General features: G+C 40.0%; 1 protein-coding gene across 29 annotated transcripts in view; it reads right to left on the bottom strand.

Moving 5' to 3' along the window:
* The window catches only part of cast (calpastatin), a 78,331-nt gene that overhangs the window by 37,339 nt on the left and 15,388 nt on the right, over positions 1-25,604 (bottom strand). For 16 of the 29 annotated variants that reach the window (XM_065003233.1, XM_065003242.1, XM_065003281.1 and 13 more), the window contains exons 1-3: positions 20,312-20,482; positions 13,642-13,737; positions 1,867-1,932 (exon numbers count right to left, since the gene is read on the bottom strand). In XM_065003233.1, coding sequence (XP_064859305.1) covers positions 1,867-1,932; positions 13,642-13,737; positions 20,312-20,386 — 237 coding nt within the window. In that variant the 5' untranslated portion in view covers positions 20,387-20,482. Of the gene's footprint in view, positions 1-1,866; positions 1,933-9,588; positions 9,750-13,641; positions 13,738-20,311; positions 20,484-25,604 lie in introns of those variants that run through there. The other 13 variants (XM_065003286.1, XM_065003298.1, XM_065003314.1 and 10 more) reach the window with 9 other exon arrangements.

Genomic DNA, 25,604 nt, shown 5'->3' with positions numbered 1-25,604 from the left:
TCTGTTGTTGTTTTTGTCGCACTGCTTTGCTTTATCTTTGCCAGGTCGCAGTTGTAAATGAGAACTTGTTCTCAACTGACCTACCTGGTTAAATAAACGTGAAGTAAATAAATAAATAAATAAAACTAAACACTGTTGCCCAAAGCTAACATTATAAGCAGCCAGCTAGCTTAATCTGGCTAGTGAGGCTGGAACGGACCAGGTTGTGTTGTGAAGCTAGCCACAATAAGGATTAGGCACAATAGTGGAATTTGTGGTTTGTCTTCAAAATAAAAGTATGTAATTGACAGTGATGCAAATGAATAAAAGTAGTAGAATTATGCAATACTTTTATCTTGAAGGCTAACTGCAAAGTCCAGTATCGTCGCTAATCCTTATTGTGGCTAGCTTCACATAGATGGGTCCGACCACCATTAATCAAATAAGAGTGGTCTTATAAATTAGGGTTATTTAAGAGCTATATAGTAGCTAACTATAGATACTGAAACGTGTCGTTTTGCTATGTTTTTGGGGAAGAACATTGTTTGCAACCATGAGCTAGCTATCTTTTTTTTAATGACCAGCAAGCACTGTAGGTGCACGAGACAACTTTACCATCATCATTGCATACGTATCGATGAATCGTTGAGACATATGAAATACGAGTGATTGTGTAATCAATGTGTAATAACTACATAAAAAATGAATGAACGCGTTAAATTATTATGTGACGTGCAGTCATATTCAGGTCCTGATTGGTCAACAAGCTAATTTGACACATCAAATAGTGTTACTTGCCTAGTGGTTAGAGCGCTGGGCCAGTAACCGAGAGGTTGATGGATCAAATCCCCGAGCTGACAAGGTAAAAATCTGTCGTACTGCCCCTGAAAAAGGAAGTTAACCCACTGTTCCTAGGTCGTCATTGTAAATAAGAATGTGTTCTTAACTGACTTGCCTAGTTAAATAAAGGTAAAATAAAAAAATTCTAAGTGTTATTTGAGGTGTATCTTTTTTGACATGCAAAGACCCAAACGGCATTCTATAGCAAAGACCCAAACAGCATTCTATAGCAAAGACCCAAACGGCATTCTATAGCAAAGACCCAAACGGCATTCTATAGCAAAGACCCAAACGGCATTCTATAGCAAAGACCCAAACAGCATTCTATAGCAAAGACCCAAACGGCGTTCCATAGAAATCCTGGTTGAGAATGAAACGACTAAACAAACAAACAAAACAGCACAGCAAGTAAGTGAAACAAATAGGTTTTGATGATGTTTTATTGGTAATGGGGACATACGTAAATGCCAACTAAATAACTTTTGTGTGTGTGTGCTTGTAGCTTTTATTGAACTAAGCAAGTCAGTTAAGAAAAAAATCTTATTTACAATGACGGCCTACCTCGACCAAACCCCGGACGACGCTGGGCCAATCGTGCGCCGCCCTATGTGACTCCCAATCACGGCCGGATGTGATACAGCCTGGATTCGAACCAGGGACTTTAGTGACGCCTCTTGCGCTGCGATGCAGTGCCTTAGACTGCCGCGTCATTGTGTGTGTTAACTATTTAACTGTACTAGAAAGCTTAAAAGGCCACAAAAAAAATGTAATATCTGTTATCAGTATCATTTTTTGGCAAGGAAAATATTGCCTCACAAGTTCCACTCCCTGCAGATTTGGGTGTGACCAATCCTTTGCCTGATTAGGCCACACTGAACAACACTACTCTGTTGAAACAGGAAAGACATTAACAGTACCAAATATCGCCCAAAGAAGGGGTCAAATAGACTAGAAGCCAGATTGGACTAAGACCTATCCCAAAGAAAAGGTGACTGCAGGCTATGGACTGAGCAAAGGAAGAGGTGTGTATGTGTGTGTTGACGTTACCTCAAATTGTGCTGGATTCACAGCCACCTGTGCCACTGAAGTGGGTGAATACTGTCTAGGCTGCGACTGGAGAGAGAGAAAAAAAACACAATTAACAGGAATCGTTGTCACTCATAGCAGAAAACACAGACTTGATCATTGTCAGAATCATTGATACCATAATGCATAATCCTGGCTTGAAATAACTCTGAGCAAAACAAAACAAAAAGCATTCCATGCTGCTCAAATGTCTGGAGAAAATAATGAATGATGCAGTACCATTTCCTCAAACACATTCTCCATGACAAGAGAAACATCACATGAAGCAATCCTGTTCCATTGATAAACTGACCAATGATTCTATGTACAGTATATTCACTAGCGGTGGGCCACCGATGCTAAATGAATAAGGGAAACACTGGTGTGTGTGTGTGTGTGCCATATAATTTGATCAAAACAGTTTGTCTAAGGACTTCTATACAGCTGTTTCTCATAATATTACATAACCAGGTGGATCCCATTTCCCACTGTGTTTTGTATATGGAATGTACACATTGTGACTGAAGCAGTGATAGTTAGTTACAAACATTGCAGGTTTAAGAAATGCAGTAAACAAGGTGGAATATGTTAAACAGTGCCCTTTCAGTGGTGGTGAGCCACAGGGCAAGAAGCCTACACCCTCTTCACCTATACTGGCTAGCAGAATGTATTTCTTATTCCCAAGAATGTGTGTGAGTGTGTCATGCCCTGAAAAGTACTGTATCTTTAAGTTTCAGAGCCAACCAACCAGTCATGCCGGCTCAGAATAATTCTACATGTTACAGAGAGATGGCTGGGAGATAAAGACAGTCAGACAGAGAGACAGATTGAGAGAGAGAGTAAGTGTGACAGAGAGGTTGTGGCCTTACTAGTCAAACTGCATACTACATTCTTACTAGTGAAATACTGTACTATAGTATTCAGACAAACTTTATTTTGCCATACTACACTACTTGGAGACGATTACTGTTGTTCACTCTGACGATATTACTTAATCTATGTCCAGTGGGAGGACAGTGGTGTTGACACACTTGACAAAAACCTTGTTGAAACCTAGTTAAGAGCTTTAGCAAGGCTGTGACCTTGCCCTTCAGCCAATACTAAGCCAAATTAGGCCTAGGCCAAGTTCAAATACCTTATAAGTGCTTTCCTCCCTCCTTTTCCTTGAGGCAATCACAGATTTGTTCAGGATTAAATAAGTGAAATCATGATTAACAGCCTGCTGTTTTTCACCAGCCCAATCGTGTGTTGATCAGTTAGTGATGATCAGTAATGAACATCAAAGAAGCAAGGGAAGAAAGGAAAGAAGGAAGGATGCATGTTTAAAATATTGGAACAAGTCCCCACTCGGGTTTAGAGAAAGTAGCAAGGGAGGGGCGGAAAGTAGGCTGACGAGTCACGCTGCCCTCCTTTCTGATAAATATTTGGGCGCTAGGCAACACACCAGAATCCGCAGGCAAATTAAAGGATAGACAAAGAAAGAGTGGTGTTTTGACGTGGCACATACTGACTGGCTCATCTTTTGGAAACCAAAGAGATAATACTAATTTGATCTGTATCTATCTCTATGTTGACTAAATATCCCAGAGACCTCTATTTAAATGCTGTTGAAATATTACCCATGTTTACTTTAAATTGAATTGCAGACTATGGTTGATAAAAACAAATACTTTGTTGAGGTGGAAAACAAACACAAAACAAAGATTTTTTATGAAAGGCATTTGGCTGCACTTGAAGTCATTTGATCATGGCAGCCAAGGAACATGGCAGTCTCACTGCCAGCTTTCTCCTCTTGTCTTTCAACCAACAGCACAACACAGGAAGTGGTTTTTGTGTGTGTAAAAACAAACCACACTTCTCATTTCTAATGTAACACAAACTCTTTATTTAGTATCAAAAAGTACACGCTCAAAATACATATTTGTCAAGTCAAGTGAAAGATCAGTTGGACTCAATAAACAACGGTAATGATGAACAGCATTTAGGTTTTATTTATTTCCCCAAGACAAAACAAGATTATTATTATTATTGTTTACATTGCACACTTGGCCAATATCCATGCATTTTCACCTCTGGTGAGCGAACTATCAATCAATCAAATGTATTTATAAAGCCCTTTTTACCTCAGCAGATGTCACAAAGCACTATACAGAAACCCTGCCTAAAACCCCAAACAGCAAGCAATGTAGATGTAGAAGCAGTGGCTAGGAAAAACTAGGAACCTAGGAAGAAACCTAGAGAGGAACCAGGCTCTAAGGGGTAACTACTAGCTAGACAGGTTAGGCTAGCTCACCTAACTACCCAGACACTATATTAGAGGCAGATAGATTAACAACAATCAATCTTACAACACACACCCATGAAGAACCACGCAATGCATTGGGAGGGTAGAGAATACAGGGCAGGTACCAGTCAGCATGAGAGCATGCACTCAGGCATCGTCTCCGTGACAACCGGGACAGTGCAGATGAAACCAGCCAACCACATCAATGCAACAATCAGACTCCAACCTAAACAGTGTCATAAAATGCCAGTAGCAGTCACTTTTACTGCTGATTGTGATAGGAGACGGAGTCTAAACTATTGAAGGTAGGCATACTTCATTAGACTAACCCAGTATTGACATTTTTACTGACTAGACATTGTTATATATACGATCACGAAAAACAAAAAAATACTACTTTCAGAAGCATCCGTGATCACAAGTCATGTAGTTATGTTGGGCTCATTTGCATTGAATTGGTGTTCTTTTTTTATCCAGACATTGTGTGATGATTGTGAGGCGCTGTACAAATTTGACAGTCACAAGATGGGACGTCAATGGTACACTAAATTTCAGATTGGTTAAATGGAACAGTAACTAACAAATGCACACTGACTGTAGGTCTATAACGTCTCACATAGCCTTAATATTAACTCCTGCAGAATTAAGCATTTCTTGCAGTAAAATTATACACCAAATGTACATTTGGACTCGGGAACAGGAGTGAAGAAATATGATTTATTTTTTCAGCATCAATGAGAGAATTAATGGGCGGTTAGGGACCAAATGTAAAGATCGTGGTGCTATCTATATCAGCATCATAAAAGCTGATCGTATTTCAACCACATAAAATATGCATCCAGGCCGAATGGAAATCTTATCAGAAACATGTTGGGTCGTTTACACAGCTTTTAATTCCCTTCAAACTGCCATCTGGAATTTTTGTACAGAAAACCTTTCTGTTTCTTTTGTTATTGCATTTTCTCCCTGGTCCCTAAACGTTTTTGCTGTGTGAGAGAAGCAGAGATGAAAGAGAACTTCATTGATGTCAACTAAATTCAAACAATAATTCTATTGATGTATGTACATTGATGAACATATTTTCTGGTGAGCAAGGATTTATTTAGTCTTCTAGGGCAATAAGTAGGCCAATAACAGAAGAGAAGCTGCATGTATGTAATTCACAGGAGGCTGCTGAGGGGAGGACGGCTCATAATAATGGCTGGAATAGAGTTAATGGAATGGTAAAAACCACCTGGAAACCATGTGTTTGATGTGTTCAATACCATTCCATTTATCCCGTTACACCCACCCATCCTCCCCAATTATGGTGCCACCGGCCACCTGTGATCGAATTATAGACAAGTTGACTACCAAATAGCCTACCAAATGTCAGACATTATGAACAGAAACATAGTCTTATCTAAATTAGGCTTAAAAAAAGAAATAATCCCACACCCCGTCAAAAAATTGTTCCAGCACCTGACTGTACAGCTCATTTTCTATTTCAGCGGGCCTCAGAATTTCACTTTAAATCACATATAGTCGGGCGATTGCGGGTGGGTGCGGGTGAACAAACAGATGAACAAGTACACACACACACACACACACACACACAGCAGTGAACCGCAGTGTAAAGCTAAGGGTTATAGTTACTGTGGATAGCAGTAACAACAAGCATACAGTTCCAGCTGATAACTAGACACCAATATCAGCAAATAGAGATAGTTATAGGACGTAACATTGTATCGGTCCCATTATGGCGTGTGTGAGAGCCTGGGCAGCAACATTGAGGCCATCTCCATTTTGAGGTAGTACATTTTCTTCTTCTTCTACTTGTATGGTCTTGGTAAACAAACTGAAAGGGTGCATACTGCCACCTGGTGTGTAGTCATAAGTCAAATGTTTGCAACGGAAACTATTTACTCAAAACTGAAAATATTTGTGACCCATTTCAGGAAGCTAGGCATATGTCGCATGTCACTACTTCACAGGAGTTGCATTTTTGGGCAGAAATGTCTTCTCTGAACTTTCATGTGTCTTAATAACAAACTTCTATTTAATCCGTAAATACAAATACAATTGTTAAAGTATGAGACTAGTTGTTTTAGCCACGGAAAAAGTCAGGAACCTTCCGCTAGCAATGATTGGCTGAGATAATGGACGAGCTGGACATCCAGGGAGCTGAGTTTGGATTGGTCTGCCATGTAGCATGCTTTTGCCTATAATGTGAGCTGCTAAGTATGTATTGATAATCCTTTCTACCGCAGCTTTTTTGAAAGATATAACGTTAGCCATCTAGAACTACAAAAGGTTTTACTACTTTTCTCAACTACATTGATGCCCTGAATTTAGCAGGTGCTATCGACAACAAATCAGTTGGAAAAAGTTGTGATGGGTTACTTTCTGCACAAGCCACGGTCAGTATGAACCGGTGTGACTTGACACAATGCTTTCCAAATAAGCTGTAGCTAGAAACAAAACTGTGTTAAATGATTCCAGTCTGCGTGAAGCGTTCATCCATGTATACATACGGGCATTATACGTTTCAAATTTGGTCAGAAAGTTGTTTTCATTGCAAGTTAAAATGTACTGATAGCTAGCTAGCGAATGTTAGTTTGCCTGTTCGCTAGCTAACATTACATGTATGATCTATGTAGTAATATTATTCAAATCAGAAATCCATTTGCATTGCTAGTTATAACCTAATGTTAGCTAGCTAACATTGAACCTAGTTGGTTAGCTTTAGCTACCTGCAGATTCATATGACAGTTTGACAATCAGTTTTTATTGGTAGTAGTATGAGTTGGGTTAATGCCTGTTCATTGTTTAGCTAGCTAGCTACATGACTAAACAAAAGACTCTACTTCGCCAGATGATTACATGACCCATCAAGTTAGCCTGGTGTGCTTAATATTAGGACAGTTGAGAAATAAATATATTAGGCCTAGCCTATAGAAAGCTGATGGGATCCTTCTCTTTTTAATAGAGGCCATCACTCTTATCTTGCACAATTGCATAGCCTATAGAAATGTGCAACATGAGCTCAAGAAGTGTTTAATTCGGTTTTTGAACTACATTTGCATTCATGTCAGAGTGATTAGGGACAATAGAGTGCTGAGTACCAGGCAGTTAGCAAGTATGGTAGGCTACTAATGACCATCAACAGTATCAGAGCTTGGAGAAGCCTAATTACAATGACTAAATGGTCACATGGAATTTCACTGCCTTCATGACTCATGACCGCCGGTGTGGTGGTAATATGGTCACCGCAACAGCCCTAGTGTAGACAAAGAAGAGCTCTCCAGTAAGTGTACCAAAACAAAAACGGGGTTGCAAGTTTATCAACTTTCAAAGCAGAATGACTTTCCCATTGTTCCTCAACTGCAGTGTATGATGTACAATTTTCTAGCTCTGAATTTCTACTTTTATGGAATGTAAAAAAACATTTTAAAGGTTGGTACATTGGACCGAATCCTGGTGGTGGGTCACATTTTGCAACGGAAACGAGAGTTTCTATTGGACAAATTCAGGTAGGTCCCTCCCCGTTTTGTTCCGTTTGGTTATTTTTGTTCCTAATGAATACACCACTGGAGTGTATTGTTTGAACAGGTATAAAGCCAAGGTTGGCAATTTACTGCCACCTGCAGTTATGGAATGTTTGCTCACAAGTATAATTCATTGACCGATCCCTCCAACAGACTTTCAGGCACTAGAGTGCTCGATCTCCATGGTTTAATTGGAGCTTATTCAACAATAGGCTTGTTCCTCCTAGGAGTTTAATAGGAGCTTATTCAACAATAGGGTTGAAAGAGGTTGTCTTTGCTCTACTGAGCTGAGTTATGAAAACTGATTACTAATACTGGGCCCAACAGAACGATACGTGAAAAAAGGCTGGGTTTGGCAATGCGGCTAGCTGGGCTCCCAAGTGGCGCAGCGTTGTAAGGCACTGCATCTCCGTGCAACAAGCGTCACTACAGTCCCTGGTACGAATCCAGGCTGTATCACATCCAGCCGTGATTGGGAGTCCCATAGGGCGGCCCACAATTGGCCCAGCGTCGTCCGGGGTATGACGTCATTGTAAATAAGAATTTGTTCTTAACTGACTTTCCAAGTTTTAAATAAAGGTTACATTTACACTTACAATTCCAAAGCAGTTGGCTAACCTGGGCACAATGTATTACATTACTTTGAAATTGACCCAAACCCTAATCACAAGGCTAGCTGCTACAGTGATCTCAAAGGAGTTGGCTAACCAGCGTAGGCTACAAAGTACTGACCTAGCTAAATTATTTAGGGACAATGATGTCTAGTTGTGTCATATACTAGTTTGGTTGGTGTTATAGCTATAGTGCAGTAAATTGTAAAATAGACATCAATGGCTCAATGCACTCCAAAGGTCACATGCATTCAACATGAGAGACCTCAGGACATGACTGCCTGTGTAATTTAGACCGTCCCCTCGCCGATACCCGGGCGCGAACCAGGGACCCTCTGTACACATCAACAACAGCCACCCACGAAGCATCGTTACCCATCGCTCCACAAAAGCCGCGGCCCTTGCAGAGCAAGGGGAACTACTACTTCAAGGTCTCAGAGCAGAGGTACCTGCCGAATAGGCATCAACTCACCACGTTGCTTATTCTTAATGTTTGTCCATAGGCTACCAGAGTGAGGACAGACAATTTTCGGAATAAACGCGGTGAGTGAAAAACTTAACAAAATTGCCCACTCCCTACCCGGTATCTTATTCTGCCGCTATACAACTTTGTATGCGTTGTTTGTTGGCAACCTTGTTATTTACGAGGTTTTTGGAACAGATTCCGGTTAGAACGTTTCACAGATTATAACCACCCTACTTCCTGTTGTCATAAACATAATTCATATGATTTTTCACAATGGATCGTCTCGTACTTCAAAATGTCACATCAGCAATATGGTAATTGACTCAGGCAGAATGTGTGTGTGTAAATAAAATTATGTTCGCTCTTAGTTTCAAAGGCTCCAGTTGTCTCTGCCCTGTCTGAATTTCTAGAATCTGTGAATGTTGAGAATTTATTTACACTCAAAAACAATCTACACCTTCAGTAGTACTCTGACAGCAAGTCTAATTGAATGACTAAGCAATTTGCCTCCAAGCAATGCACACACATCTCTGTATTTCCCCCTAGGTCACCTACAGCTGTATTGAGCTCTTTGCCAAGTTTCTTCGATAACATGTAAAGGACATGTACAGATCAGAAGCCCCATGGTCTCGTCTGAGTGATTTAAGTAACATATGTGGTGGATATGTCTGCTCATGAAAGATAAAACAGAACGTCACTCATCCGAAGTGTCTGCCACTTCGGTGATATTACAAACCCTCAAACTAAATCGATAGGGCTGGCACCAAGAGAGAAAACTACAACACACACACAGAAAAACTGTGTTTAGGTACATACCATAGATTTGAGTGTATCCTGTATTTATCTGGGTAATCCCAAACTGTCCCGAGAACAGGTTAATTTAGATTCACTTTGGATTAAGTATACGATTGACACACAAAACACAGACTAGAGAAAAAAAAACTTCTGCTCCTCCGACTAGGATAAACCAGACAGGTCAATTCTGTTCAATCCCCTCCCGCTTTTCCAACAAGGAAGTGACGCTCCCTGAAAGTGACGCAGCCTGGACCTGATTGGTCGAAAGAGGACACTGCCCTCCTTTCACAAGGATGGATAGCCAGAAAAAACAAGCAAGACCCGTCAATTTCCATTTGTAAGGGAAAGTTTGGGTTGAGTCTTCTGACTGGGTGTGTGTGCGTATATGGAGGTAGGCGCTGGCAGCACAAAAATACAGATACAACAGCCTACATTTAGAAACAAGTAATGAGGGCACTTCCAGGTAAAAGGTCCCATGAGCAGCAACGTGAAGTTCACGGGAGCATGTCAAATTGGGTGTCAAATGAGAGCTAAGAGTCTATTTCTTTATTTCTAATTGAAGCATATATATATATATATATATATATATATATAAATAAACCATTTTCCTTCCTAAAAATAAGGGACAGCAAAGGCTTTGATTTTGGGTCAGATTTAAAAGGGGTCTTAGAAAACATCTATCAGAAAAAAAGTGTTAAGGTTTTAGAAATACATCAAAACACGATAATGTTGAAAGACCCCTGCCAACTAATATCAACACTTATATTTAGTTTTGGATAAATGTTTTTGCCTTCTGTAAGTGAAACATTGTCTTGTGCCTTGAAATTCCGTTACCAAAACCCCACATCTTACAGATATTTTCTCATGTCTCTCTCATGAGGGAGGATAATGAAAGTTCACAGTAGTAACAAGTAAAGGTAAACCTAGAAATTAATTAGTGTTTTTACTGATATCAATTTTGTTTAGGAATTTTTAACTGATTAAGACTCAATTCGTTACCAATTTTTTTGAAAAATAGGTAACGGAATTTCTGCAATTGAATTGGCTACAATGGGAAATCATAGTAATCACAACAGTCGGGTTAACAAGTTTGGACAGCAGAGTACAGTAAAGAAAAGTAGAGTATAGTACACAGTAGAGCACACGAGCTGAGTACACTATAAGGTACTGTATTGTACTGAACTATGCTCTACTTTACTGTATTGTACTGTACTTTACTAAACTCTACTGTACTATACTCTACTGTAATCTACTGTACTGAACTCTAATCTACTTTACTGTTATATGCTGGGATGTACTCTACTGTGCTGTACTTTGATGTCCAAACTTGTGAAACTTGGTTCCGATTTGGTCCGGACCAACCAAATTTAGTCTTGTTTGGAACAGAGCTCATTAAAATAATAGCCAGTGTTTAGAATAATACTGAAATATGCACAAAGTAGGATATTGCATATTTACACCTTTGTGTACCTATTTAGAATACATCACCATGAAGAGAATGACATTCATATGCATAATTATGAATTTCTGCGTAGTACAGATCAAGGACCCATGATGTCATTTCGTTACAGCAACTCTGTTACCGGGTGTAAATCCAATTCACTTACTGTAGTTCAATGACCAATGTATATTTTTTCACAGTCCATTTGTCATGTCATAGCTGACCCCATTCTATCTACAGACATCGTTGAATCTTAGTTTGGAGCAGATATTTACGTTTTTGGAAAACGTGGACACAAAAAAACTGAGGGAGATTTGAACAAATTTCGGTTACCAAACTTTGCACCTAAACACTTCTTCCAGTAAATGTGCTTTTGTAAAATGTTCTGTGTATTGTTAAAAGTAGTCATTGTGTGTAGAGTTGTACGCTTTGTTAAACTTTGATGATAAAGTAATAAAATATGATATGCTATTTAGCTGACGCTTTTATCCAAAGCAGTCTTACATGCATACATATTTCATATAGGTTGCCTAAGCAGGAACTGAACCGACGACCCTGGTGTTGCCAGGCCATGCTCTACCAACTAAGCTACAGAGGACCAAATTTTATGTGGAGTGAAGGTAATCGACATATAGTTGATGGTGATAGAGATGGGTGTAGCCAAAGCAGTCTGGGCAGAGGTGGTTTGCTGCAAGGTCTGTCTGTCTGGCAGCAGTAGGGTGTGTCTGATACACTCACTGCTTAGGAATCAGAACTGCAGTGTCTAAAAAACAGCCAGAAAAGTGGGAGAAAGTGAGAGAACATAATGAGGGAGAAAAGAGAGGCATATAAATACAGACAGAAAGATATAAAGAACGAGACAAAAGGAGAGAGAAAAAGGGAGTGAAAGAGAGAGAGAGGGAGCATCGCATGCAGCCTCTAGCACAAACTGCACCCTTTTTACAGAGAAGCAATGGTTGGGGGGAGAGAGAAAGAGTAGAGCTAAGTGTATGCTAAGGAAAAGAGGGAGGAGGCAGGAAGGGGAAAGAGAGCAAGGGGACTGGAGGGGGGATGAGAGAGGAAATTTTAGAAAATAATGGAGACCCAAACACAAGCACAGCCACGCTGTCTCTCTATGCAAAACAATTGTCAAAGACCTTATTGTAGCTACTATGAAAACACACAGAAAAATGTAGCAATGGGACATTAGCCAAGCCTTAAGTAAGAGTGTGGAACAACATGTTTACACACTACCATGTCATATGAGCTTTGATTTAATTAATTAATAAACATATTGCAAAACTCGTTTGCTTGACTCCTCAGATAGAAGGCAACTTCTTAATTGCAAAACTCGTTTGCTTGACTCCTCAGATAGAAGGCAACTTCTTAAACAATGTATTTTCTAAGATGAGGAACCACTATATGTAAAAGTGTTAAACTGAATAGAGCCTGTCTAGCAGGGTGGCTCCCCCTAGCGTCCAGACACAGTATGGCACCTGGGCAAAATGAGTGGAAGTTATTGTAAACTACAGATCTGAGTGTGTTTTAAAGTGAACAAATTCTATTTCATTCTAAGGGGAAATCCTCAGAACCATTGTAGTGTGACACCCCTTCAATGCACCTTATCCCTTCAAGCTTAATTTGGGTAGCCTAGTGGTTACAGTGTTGGACTAGTAACTGAAAGGTTCCAAGTTCAAATCCCGGTGCTGACAAGGTGCAAATCTGTCGTTCTGTCCCTGAACAGGCAGTTAACCCACTGTTCCTAGGCCATCATTGAAAATAAGAATTTGTTCTTAACCGACTTGCCTAGTAAAATAAATAAATAAAATTGTTACTTTGTATCTGTGAAGGTGTTTTAATGACAATTATACAACGGGTGGGTTAAATGCTGATTGGTTAAAACCACATTCCAGACAGAGTCTATTCTACAAGTTACCACCAGCTAAAAAATCTATGATGTTAAAATGCCTATTTACTCTGTTCCATCTGACCAATATATCCTCCAAACACCAGCCTATTTACTCTGTTCCATCTGACCAATATATCCTCCAAACACCAGCTTCTCGGGCATTTTCACTTAAAGATATAATCTAAAGTACAATACATGTAATGTTCTCAGCCAATGTTTGTTGACAACCAAACATGGAAGATAGAAAGGGCTAGATGAAAATGGACAGATCAGGCAGAACTTGTTTTGGGTGGTCCACGTTGCTCTGGGCGGTTTTTATGATGACGCAGCTACAGACAGGGGAGCTGATGAAAGGTTCCACCCAAGTAAAGCTCACACCCTGATGAGTTGTTTGCTGTTGCCATGCCTTTCACTTGTTTTATGTAATAACATCATGTAATACCTATGCAGTGTTCCCCAGACGTTTGTCCTGGATCTGAAGGCTCTGCATTGTGTCTGTATTCCTCCAACCGGATTGGATCTAAAAAAAACTTCCTTAAAAGGAAAACCGAACGAACCACTGAACTCTTTTCTTGCTATGTAGTCGCTGCCCTTAGCATTTATTTGTGTTTTATTTGTGTTGAGGGATCTGAGGAAAAATCGCCTCCATCTTTATCTTCCCTACTGACTCTAGCGTTGTACACAGTCCGTGCATTTCCACTAGTGTGTGTGCATGCGTGCATGTGTGTAGGCGTGGCATGCTTACACTGGGGTGGAACAACTCGGGTGGGAACGACTCACTCGGTAACTCTTGGTAACCTTTGGGCGCTTTCTTAAAGCATTGACAGCAGTCAAAAGCAGGCTGTTGCAGTCAAGGGAGAAACAAAAAGTTGCTGGTTAGTTGTATTCTAACACAACATGGCAGTGGTAATATGCTTCCATTGTTTCTAAGAGTTTTTTGTTAGAATGTCAAAATAAACTCTAACCTCCATATTATCCTTACACACTCACAAACTGGAAATCCCAATGGTTGGCGAGAGAGCTTTCTTATTTGAATCTGTCATAACTTGTAAATCTCGCTAGAAAGTTTGCTCAGTTTCAGTCACATCCACATGAGTCGAGCAAACCCCCTAGTTATTGGTAGACAATTGTGTTCCAGGGCATAAAATTCATGATGGATACATGAGTCAGTCCGCAGTCGACCTCGACCATGGCCATTATGTAGGCGCATGGTGCTGTTGATGAGGAACAACTGCAGAAACTTGCAGCAAACATAAAAAACTGCATGACCCTCGATCACGTGGTTCTTGTAACGCTCATGCAGATGTAGTTCAATAACTTTTACACACATTGAAAGTTGCTGATTAGCGACTGCACAATATTGATGCTCTCCAATGCACCCCTTATCTCTGTTGACAACTGAGTGGTTGGCCAAAGTATGGCCCACCCATCCCAGGGGAGTAGACAAATCAGATTACTTGGCCTGCATCAGGAACAAATCAGTGCAGGTGAGAGGGTCCTTGTCGATAAGGTTTTGTTTCTAGGGAGACACTAGGCAAACAGTGTGTACTCAGGAACGTTATACCCTAGCTAACAATCATGGGCCGGAACAAAGCACAGTCAATGAGGGTCTAAACACAGAATAAAATACAACAAAACACAGAATAAACTACAATATATGTATAATATATCTAATATATGTATCTCTACAGGTCAAAATGTGTGTTTCATTTGGAACAAAGGGATGAGCCTTCTCATAGAGAAAACTGGAAGTTACTCAATCTGTTCAGGAGACCAGCCCTCTTCAACAATAGATACAAGCTGTCCTATATCCCTCTCCTACAGTACAGAGTACAGCCAGTCAGGCCACTATATGTGGCTCATGTACGTTCAACACCATAAATAACAATAAGTATGTTGTCTGTCAGGTAGTGCCACCCTAAATACACACAAAGAATCCCAATTTCACGATGGAGACACATATACTTTCAAACAGATAAGTACACATAAGTATACTTTTTATTGAATAATATCACAAAATACACACAAGTAAACACACAAATCTGTGTTGGGGCAGCAGGTAGCCTAGTGGTTAGTGTTGGGCCAGTAACCGAAAGGTTGCTAGATTGAATCCCTGAGCTGACAAGGTACAAATATGTTGTTCTGCCTCTGAACAAAGCAGTAAACCCACTGTTCCTAGGCCGTCATTGTAAATAAGAATTTGTTCTTAACTGACTTGCCTAGTTTTTAAATAAAGGTTAAAAAAATGTACACACACTAGTCAGTCTTCACATGTTGTCACAGCTGTCAAGTCATTTATCTCTGATAAGTAAATAAAACACAGATGTGTAGTTCTGTCATGTCTGTCTGTCTGTCTGTCTGTCTGTATATATGTATGTATCGTGTCTTTGGAATCATTCATTTGAAGACTGTTATTTTTATCAAATCAATTCTCTGTAATTATTATTACGTGATTAAACTAATCATGTATATGTAATTAAGTAGGAAGTCGGGGCACCAAGGAAAATCTTCAGATTGCCAAGTTAGAATTTTCCTAATATAACTTTTCAGATATTTTAATATCTGATCAATTAGTCTTCTAATTCATGAATTGTTCTTTACCTCACGTTAGTCTCATTCCAAACGTCGTAAATTGTTGGTTATCTGCACGAACCCAGCCTTTACAATGAATCATCCATACATCAATTGTCTTAATAATTTATTTACTAACTAAATAATCACAGAAATGCATAAACAAACAACAGTTATGGTTGCAAGGAAATGATAGGGGAGGTTCCCCAGTGGGCTAAGCCGATATGGTGGCTTGGTGGACAAAGGGAAGTGGGTGTGGACTGAGAAGGGCGGGAATTACAAGAGTCACTACACAGTTGATAATTATTAATTGAAATGCTAATCCTTTGCACATGAACGCTCACTCATTCGGGAATAATTGCAATCAATATATATTTACGTTCAGTGTGTCGTCGTGATCCCTGTTGGAATCGTCCGTCTTTCTGTTGGAAAGTTAATCTGATCGTCTCTGCTCCCATGAAGTCTCTCGTGATATCGATAGTCTCAGAGTTGAACCATTTCCAACCGTGTAGCCAATGCTCCACATGGTTTGGTTAGGGATTCAACAACCATTACAACCATAGCTTATATTGAGGTTTTTGGTGGTCTCTACTCAAACCTTCGCTCCCTCAGCTGACCGAGAGTATGCATGGCCTAAAGAGGATTTCTTCAGGTGGGGTTTTTATTTGGAACAGTAGAAAAGGGCTGTCCCATGAGCCAGATCATGTCTGTGTTCACAGGTGCGGGCCAATGACTTCGTTAAACTTTGAAGGGAATACAATTCTCTTACATTAATGGTTCAACATCACCATACATCATTTCACAAATAGTTTAATCTTTACTCATTCATTTTATACAATAATTAGATGCAAACCTCATAACGGAGGGTCCTGTATAAACAGAGTTATGGTAATGTGGCTGTATTGTCTTTCAATGAGGTCACAACATGAAACAAAACGGACCGGTCGTAGCTGGCTTCTCCACCGAACATTTACACATTCACCAAAACATGGATATTGTTCAGTTCTCAAGTTCTGTGATGTAGAAGAAGTTCCTTTGTTCTACTGTGAAACTCTCTCTCTATATATATACTGCCTGGCAATGAGGAGAGAGTCTCCTCTAGGAATTTAGACCTGAAATAACAGAACCTGGGTGTAGGGGGAAGAGAGAGTTGGTGAGAGAGAGGGGGATGGTACTCGCTATACTCATGATATATGTATGTATGTCTCTCTATGTCTGTCTGTCTGTCTGTCTGTCTGTCTGTCTGTCTGTCTGTCTGTCTGTCTGTCTGTCTGTCTGTCTGTCTGTCTTAATTTAATTCAGGGTTAGTAGTGTGGTTAAGTTTAAAATCAGATGTTATGACTTTGTGGCTGTGCCAGCTAGTGAACACTCCACAGAGCTGCCTCCAGTGCATGAGTAATTTCAATAAATGCCAACCTGCATTACCTCAACACTTTACAGGGCGTGTGATTACTCAGGACATTGCCTGTCCATTCCTGTTAAACTAAAATATATCTGGTACCAGCAAATAGAGCTGTCCTTTTGCCAAGATCACCTATCAGTGGCAATGAAGGAAAGGAACATGGGAAGGATGCGAAAGGAAGCAAGGAAAGGAAGTTATCTTAGAGTATTGGGACAGAGCCAGGGTTTGCCTCAACCATAATAGATGGAAATAGACAGGAGAACAAACGAGCAAGTGAAGTCAAATGCCATGTTGTTCAACGCCCTGGTAAACAGCACATTCTCAGGTAAGCCCAAAGGCTTGGAAACCCTCCCAGAGGTGCTTTTATACAACCAGAGCATGAGAGAGCCACTGAGCATGTCATTATTGGATCATCAGTCAGGCTCAAGCCAAACTGACAGTGGAATGAGAAATCTAAAGGCTGGACTGTCTTTCTGATGCACACAGAAACACATAGTACTGAATGTATTCAAAGGGAAACACACAAACACACACACACACACCGCAGGATATCACAGATATTTCCACATGCTGGAATACAGATCCCTCCCCTCTTTACAGCTCTGGTCAACACAACAGACACATCCACACATTGCCACAAAACGGGCCTTTACTTAACTGGATCTATAATAGGCCTTTACATTTTTGGTGTGAATATGTTCCTATATTCATTGTGTAACATGACTTGAGATCCATGTAAACAATACTGTGTCGATATATTAGATGTTAGAGAAGCAAAAGATTTAAATACATACAGCATATATTGTGAAAAGCATGTTTTGTACAGCTTAAAGTTATATAGTTACATGCTGAATGTGTGATTAGGAAATGTATTGGGTATGTGTATCACAGATACATTTCCCCTGTGGCTGTTTCCTGTGTGTGTGATGAAAGCAGCAGATGATTCTGAGCCTGAATGGCAGAGGGCACAGTCAGTATGTTGACAACAAAAGTCTGGGAAAGTACCCCAACTAGCCCAAAGCAGAGCCAAGAATCCCCCCCAAAACACAAGAAACAGAGCAAGCAAATAGTCAAATGGCATGTTGTTCAATGCCCTGGTAAACAGCACATTCTCAGGTAAGCCCAAAAGCTTGGAAACCCTCCCAGAGGTGCTTTTATACAACCAGAGCATAAGAGAGCCACTGAGCATGTCATTATTGCAAATTTATAACACAAAACTGATACTTGTGTTATCATACAAATACTACCAGAACACATGCACAAATACAAACATACCCAACTCATAAGCAACTGTAACTCAACAACAAAAAAACATGGGAACTATTATCAAAAACATGCCTGAACATATTCCACTATTAGAATTATACACATGTAACAGGGTTGGTCATGTTTCCACTCCCCACTGCAGAAATATGTATTCAATGTTCATGTACTTCTATTGGTTAATGTGTCTATCATCATAAACACCTATTCAATGTTGCACCATGACAAATAAACAAACATTAAGGAATAGAACATTAGCTGCTCATACTGGCCCTTAAGTCACAAGGTAAACCCATAATGCATGACCAGGTCATTTATTTATATTTGACCTTTATTTAACTAGGCAAGTCAGTTGAGAACAAATTCTTATTTGCAATGACGGCCTAGGAACGGTGGGTTAACTGCCTTGTTCAGGGGCAGAACAACAGATTTTTACCTTGTCAGCTTGGGGATTTGATCTAGCAACCTTCCAGTTACTACTCCAACACCCTAACCGCTAGGCTACCTGCCACCCCAATAATAATAATGTATGACCAGGTAATGTATTACCAGGTAATAGTCCATCTGCAGGTAATAATGTATGTCCAGGTAATAATGTATGACCAGGTAATAGTGTATGACCAGATAATGGTGTATGACCAGGTAATAATGCATGATCAGGTAATAATGTATATCCAGATAATAGTGTATGACCAGGTAATAATGTATGTCCAGGTAATAATGTATGATCAGGTAATAATGTATGTCCAGATAATATTGTATGACCAGGTAATAATGTATGTCCAGATAATGGAGTATGACCAGGTAATAATGTATGTCCAGGTAATAGTGTATGTCCAGATAATGGTGTATGACCAGGTAATAATGCATGATCAAGTAATAATGTATGTCCAGATAATGGTGTATGACCAGGTAATAATGCATGATCAGGTAATAATGTATGTCCAGATAATGGTGTATGACCAGGTAATAATGTATGTCCAGATAATAGTGTATGACCAGGTAATAATGTATGTCCAGGTAATAATGTATGTCCAGATAATGGTGTATGTCCAGGTAATAATGTATGTCCAGATAATGGTGTATGACCAGGTAATAATGTATGTCCAGATATAATGTATGACCAGATAATGGTAATAATGTATGTCCAGATATAATGTATAACCAGATAATGGTGTATGACCAGGTAATCATTTATGATCAGGTAATAGTAATAATGATGGTAAAAATAGTTAAATATATTTGATTGGTTGATTGTATCATACCCTAACCAACACACACACACACACACACACACACAAAAATGGGCAAATTAATAAACTACAGAGACTGACACATTGACATAACTGGAAGCAACACACTTTGCTGGGCCATGTGAAGAGCACAGACCTTGTCTTCGCCTTGGTGCAATATCCTCTATTCATGACAACAGTACAGACTGTACTGTTCTTCTGTTCAGAGGTTGACAGACTTCAACTACCATTACTTTCAATGCTTCAGACATAGACACACTGACACAACTGGAAGCAACACATACTTTTGCTGGTGCTATGTGAAGAGCACAGCAAAGCTTTTGTCTTCGTCTCAGTTTAATATAATACAGACTGTTCTGTATTCCCAACGCCACTTCTCTTCCCTCCTCCTCCTCCTCCTCCTCCTCTAAGCTCGAGCAGGGTGTATTCATTACGTCTTGCAACAGAAACCTTTTACCATTTAATTAAGAACCAAATGGAAGCAAATAGAGAAAACGTAACAAAACGGGGAGGGACTTACCTGAATTTATCCAATAGAAACTCTTGTTTTAGTTGCAAAACATTTTCCATTCGGAGTAAACGGTTTCTGTTGCAAAATGTTTAATGAATACACCCCAGGGAAAGATGTCTGACTTGGATTAATGCCAGCAAAACTTTTTTTCTGACTTGCCTTCCCATATAGGCCCGCTACTAAACATACAAAACAATACACACACACACACACACACACACACACACACACACACACACACACACACATACACACTAAAGAGCTCTCATTCACAAATACAGACACGCACGCATCCATGGACACCTTTTCACGGACGCAAACTTTCTTTATGCTAAAAACACACTCGCTCCAACTTGTGCACACACACACAGACACCTCTCTAACCTGTGAGCAGAGTTGCATTATGAAAGCTCACCTGTTGTTCCACGGCCACATCCTGTAAGGCTTGATTGTCCCGAGGAGCTCTGATCCAGCTGAGTAACTGGCCCATGTTCACCGTCTGTCTGTGTGAGTGTATGTGTCTGACTGTTCCTACTCTGTACCTACTCTGTGAACTGCAGCATGGTTCCCAGCCTTGATCAGGGAAGGGGAGGGAACAGGGAGAAGGGGCAGGGAGCAGAACAGGGGTAAGGGGAAGGGGAGGGAACAGGGAGAAAAGGGGAGGGACAGGGAGCAGAGCAGGGGTAAAGGGAAGGCACACACAGCAGTCAGTAAGACCTGGGTTCAAATCATTTCAAATCATTTTTCTATCCTTTTTTTTAATAGCTTGCATGGTTTAAAGAACCAATGAAAAAAAGTCAGGCGGCAAACCCTGCCCATCTGGCACTCAGGTAGACAAAAGGAAACGCTCAAAAGTATTTAAAAGATGACAGATAGTATTTGAACCCAGGTCTGCATTCAGTAGAGCTTGAGCTATAAAGAGAAAGACTCTGATAGAGGAGTGACACCGCCTGACAACCGGCCACATCTGAGTACCTTCTCAGAGAAGACCGACATGTGTGAGCACACACATACACCAATAAATAAAAATGCACATACATGAACACACCCAAACACACAAATGTGCATACACGCACTGTGCTAAAATGCACTGACAGGAAAGAAACCCATAAAACCGTAAATTCACACATAAACCTATACAGCAAACAGCCTTATCCACAGAGGAAAAGCACACGCCCTCTTCCACATGGAATACAACTCATACAATCACTAAGCAACAAGAGATAAGTTGTGCAAACAACAGGACAAGCTCATTACGTGGAGGAGGAGGAGGAGGCAGGGGCATTTTTTCTATCAAAATATGGCCAAGTTCAACTTGGACTTTCTAGACTGTGTTATCATAACCACCAATGGTTAGAGGCTCCTGGAAGAGGATAGCATTCCACTGTCGGGAGACTAGCACACAGAATCAAAACAAAGAAGTCACATAGCTTCTATTGCAGCTTCTCAGTAGCTATGCTTAGTTCTTGATTGTGCAAAGATCTGCCACAAATAGCTCTGTGAGGACTGGAGGTATGGGTGTTACCTTTACCTGCCTTCATTCGACTCGCTTGTCTTAAACAAACAACTTTTAATTTGATGTGAGTCCTCAATGTGACACCTATTCACAAAATTTGAATAGTTTGTATGTCAGAAACATGGTGTTCGTCCATAGTCCTGGTCTATATACAATCCAATGTGCTTTGAGTGGACTGTAGATAAAGGGAACGCAAACAAGTTCGACATAAATGTAAATATCCACCTGCCTTGCATGCAGATATTGCACGTGAAGGCATCCGTATCTATTATCTTTCCCTCATGCCAAAAACAGAATTTAAGACAAGATTGTGGTGTAATTATAAACTGCTGAGAGTGCACAGAACAATCTCCTCACTCCATTTTATCGCAGAGAAATATACCTAATCCATGACCTCACTATGTTCCTGTGGGTAATCTTTGGGTGGGGTGGGTAGACAATGCAGTCTTTGAGTGAGTCATTGTGACAGAATGACAGAACACTTGATCTGTGTCCTTCGTCCCTCAGAAGTGAATTACCAGCTGTAGTCTCCGTATTAAACTGCTAGCTAGGTGTAGTCTCAGTATTAAACTACTAGCTAGGTGTAGTCTCAGTATTAAACTACTAGCTAGGTGTAGTCTCAGTATTAAACTACTAGCTAGGTGTAGTCTCAGTATTAAACTACTAGCTAGGTGTAGTCTCTGTATTAAACTACTAGCTAAGTGTAGTCTCTGTATTAAACTACTAGCTAGGTGTAGTCTCTGTATTAAACTACTAGTTAGGTGTAGTCTCCGTATTAAACTACTAGCTAGGTGTAGTCTCTGTATTAAACTACTAGCTAGGTGTAGTCTCCATATTAAACTACTAGCTAGGTGTAGTCTCAGTATTAAACTACTAGGAGCAGTTCTAATACTGACCACGAGGCACCTTAGTCAATAGGTACCTCGAACCCACGCCACTCCCATTGCACCATATACCTCAGGACACTGAGTGTGAGAAACGGAGTAAGACCAGATGACTGAGATTGTGAAAGAACTCGATGGTACCTGTAAAATGATATTGAACGAACCAAGCAGTGAATTATATCTCCAGTGCATTGGTAAGGTAATAGATACAGTATGTAAACACACAGGCTGGGTTTAGACCAATGATGTATATCAACTCTGAATAGTATGCATTGGCCATTGAGAGGAATTAATGGAATTATACAGTATTTAAAATGACATTTTTCAAAGATAAATGTACCTGTATTTTTGTTGTTGTCATAGGGACACTAACATTAGTACTCTCAACAACAAAAATACTTTAGCTCACATAATATAATTTAAAAGTGTGCATTAAGGTGTCTAATATTTTTTTTAAGTGTCAAAAACGAATGTAGACACTAATAAATGCATTTCTATAGCTTTCAAAATATTTTTTTACAATTGAGGAGTGCTAATATCACTGCGTGGTGGCTTCAATACAGTGCCCCCTGTCAGTCATCCAGGGTTTTATACACAATTGTTTTTATTTCCAATAATTGGTATTTTGACCAATAATATCAGATAATTTCACATCAGATCCTTTTCATAGCTGATCTAAGTGGTCAAAAGACCAATTAGTGAAAGAAAGATCAGAAGTGGGATGTCTGTCTAAATGCAGCCAGAGTAACCATTTTAGAACCTGGAGGCACCTGTTGCTATTGCAGATCCCACTTCTGCCACCAGTTGCATCTAAATGTGGCCTCACTACTCTTACAGCTTACATATTCAAACACACATAGATAGACAGTGAGACACACAAACACACATAGATAGACAGTGAGACACACAAACACACATTCCAAACTTGTCTTGTCCACACATCATCAAGCACACTCACGCTTTCAGACACACCTTTAAAGATTTGTTCTGTAAGATCACCAAGCCTGTAAAACCAGCTGTTGCACCTAGGGGAACAACATAGACATACTGGAACCTGTTTTGTTTTTACTTTATTTTCCCTTTATTTAAGCAGGGAGTCACCATTGAGACCAGGGTCTCTGTCACAAGAGAGCCTTGCCTACACAATTTCTTATACAAAAAGTAAAATCAAATACAATATAAAACAATTAAAATACATCACAACACAAATATTCAACAAAAACAATTACATTCCTCAATTAGAAGGTCCCCAATCTAGATTTTAAATTGTCAGAGTGGCACCAGAACATCCAATTTAAATGTATTTTTTAGTTGGTTCCAGAAATGAGGTGCTTTAAAACGGATTTACCTAGTTCAGTGGAGACCCGAGGAACCTCAAGAGTTATACCAAATCCGTTCACAAGGTTGGTTCTTTTATATCTTAACAGAGAAGTTAGGTAAGTCGGAAGTTTGTGTAGTCGAGTTCTGTAAACAAAAAGGGAATAATGAAGTGATCTACGAGACTTTATTGAGGACCAGCCAACCTTTTAATACAGGGTGCAGGGTTGAGTATTAAAACTGTCACCTGTGATAAAGTGAAGGGCGCTATGGCAGATGGATTCCAAAGGTTTAAGGCTGCTGCAATCTGATAAATGGTGTCACTATAGTCAAGAACTAGCAGGAAAGTTGACTGTAAATTTTGCTTCCTGCTATTTAGGGACAGAGATCTCTTTAAAAAAAAAATCCCCACTTCTATTCTTAGCTTATTAACTAGCTCAGCTGTATTTGTGTTTTTACATAAAGTCTGTCAATCCAAATGCAGAGATATTTATAGGCGGGAACCCAATCGATGGAAAAACCATCTAATGAATAAATATGTAGTCCATTTGAAACATTTTTGCAAGAATTACAGAACAACGTGTTTTTAGTCTTGCCCGCATTAAATACAACTTCTAAACCAACCAGGGCTTTCTGTACGGCAACAAAGTCAGATTGCAGCTCTAACATTTTTTTTCTCTTCACATTTTCAAACAGTCCATTTACAGTGCCTTGCGAAAGTATTCGGCCCCCTTGAACTTTGCGACCTTTTGCCACATTTCAGGCTTCAAACATAAAGATATAAAACTGTATTTTTTTGTGAAGAATCAACAACAAGTGGGACACAATCATGAAGTGGAACGACATTTATTGGATATTTCAAACTTTTTTAACAAATCAAAAACTGAAAAATTGGGCGTGCAAAATTATTCAGCCCCCTTAAGTTAATACTTTGTAGCGCCACCTTTTGCTGCGATTACAGCTGTAAGTCGCTTGGGGTATGTCTCTATCAGTTTTGCACATCGAGAGACTGACATTTTTTCCCATTCCTCCTTGCAAAACAGCTCGAGCTCAGTGAGGTTGGATGGAGAGCATTTGTGAACAGCAGTTTTCAGTTCTTTCCACAGATTCTCGATTGGATTCAGGTCTGGACTTTGACTTGGCCATTCTAACACCTGGATATGTTTATTTTTGAACCATTCCATTGTAGATTTTGCTTTATGTTTTGGATCATTGTCTTGTTGGAAGACAAATCTCCGTCCCAGTCTCAGGTCTTTTGCAGACTCCATCAGGTTTTCTTCCAGAATGGTCCTGCATTTGGCTCCATCCATCTTCCCATCAATTTTAACCATCTTCCCTGTCCCTGCTGAAGAAAAGCAGGACCAAACCATGATGCTGCCACCACCATGTTTGACAGTGGGGATGGTGTGTTCAGGGTGATGAGCTGTGTTGCTTTTACGCCAAACATAACGTTTTGCATTGTTGCCAAAAAGTTCAATTTTGCTTTCATCTGACCAGAGCACCTTCTTCCATATGTTTGGTGTGTCTCCCAGGTGGCTTGTGGCAAACTTTAAACTGCACTTTTTATGGATATCTTTAAGAAATGGCTTTCTTCTTGCCACTCTTCCATAAAGGCCAGATTTGTGCAATATACGACTGATTGTTGTCTTATGGACAGAGTCTCCCACCTCAGCTGTAGATCTCTGCAGTTCATCCAGAGTGATCATGGGCCTCTTGGCTGCATCTCTGATCAGTCTTCTCCTTGTATGAGCTGAAAGTTTAGAGGGACGGCCAGATCTTGGTAGATTTGCAGTGGTCTGATACTCCTTCCATTTCAATATTATCGCTTGCACAGTGCTCCTTGGGATGTTTAAAGCTTGGGAAATCTTTTTGTATCCAAATCCGGCTTTAAACTTCTTCACAACAGTATCTCGGACCTGCCTGGTGTGTTCCTTGTTCTTCATGATGCTCTCTGCACTTTTAACGGACCTCTGAGACTATCACAGTGCAGG

The sequence above is a fragment of the Oncorhynchus nerka genome, linkage group LG2 (assembly GCF_034236695.1).
Source record: "Oncorhynchus nerka isolate Pitt River linkage group LG2, Oner_Uvic_2.0, whole genome shotgun sequence".
In the NCBI taxonomy this organism is placed as follows: Eukaryota; Metazoa; Chordata; class Actinopteri; order Salmoniformes; family Salmonidae; genus Oncorhynchus; species Oncorhynchus nerka.
The sequence above is the reverse complement of the archived record's forward strand: the minus strand, read 5'-3'. Positions and strand labels throughout refer to the sequence as shown.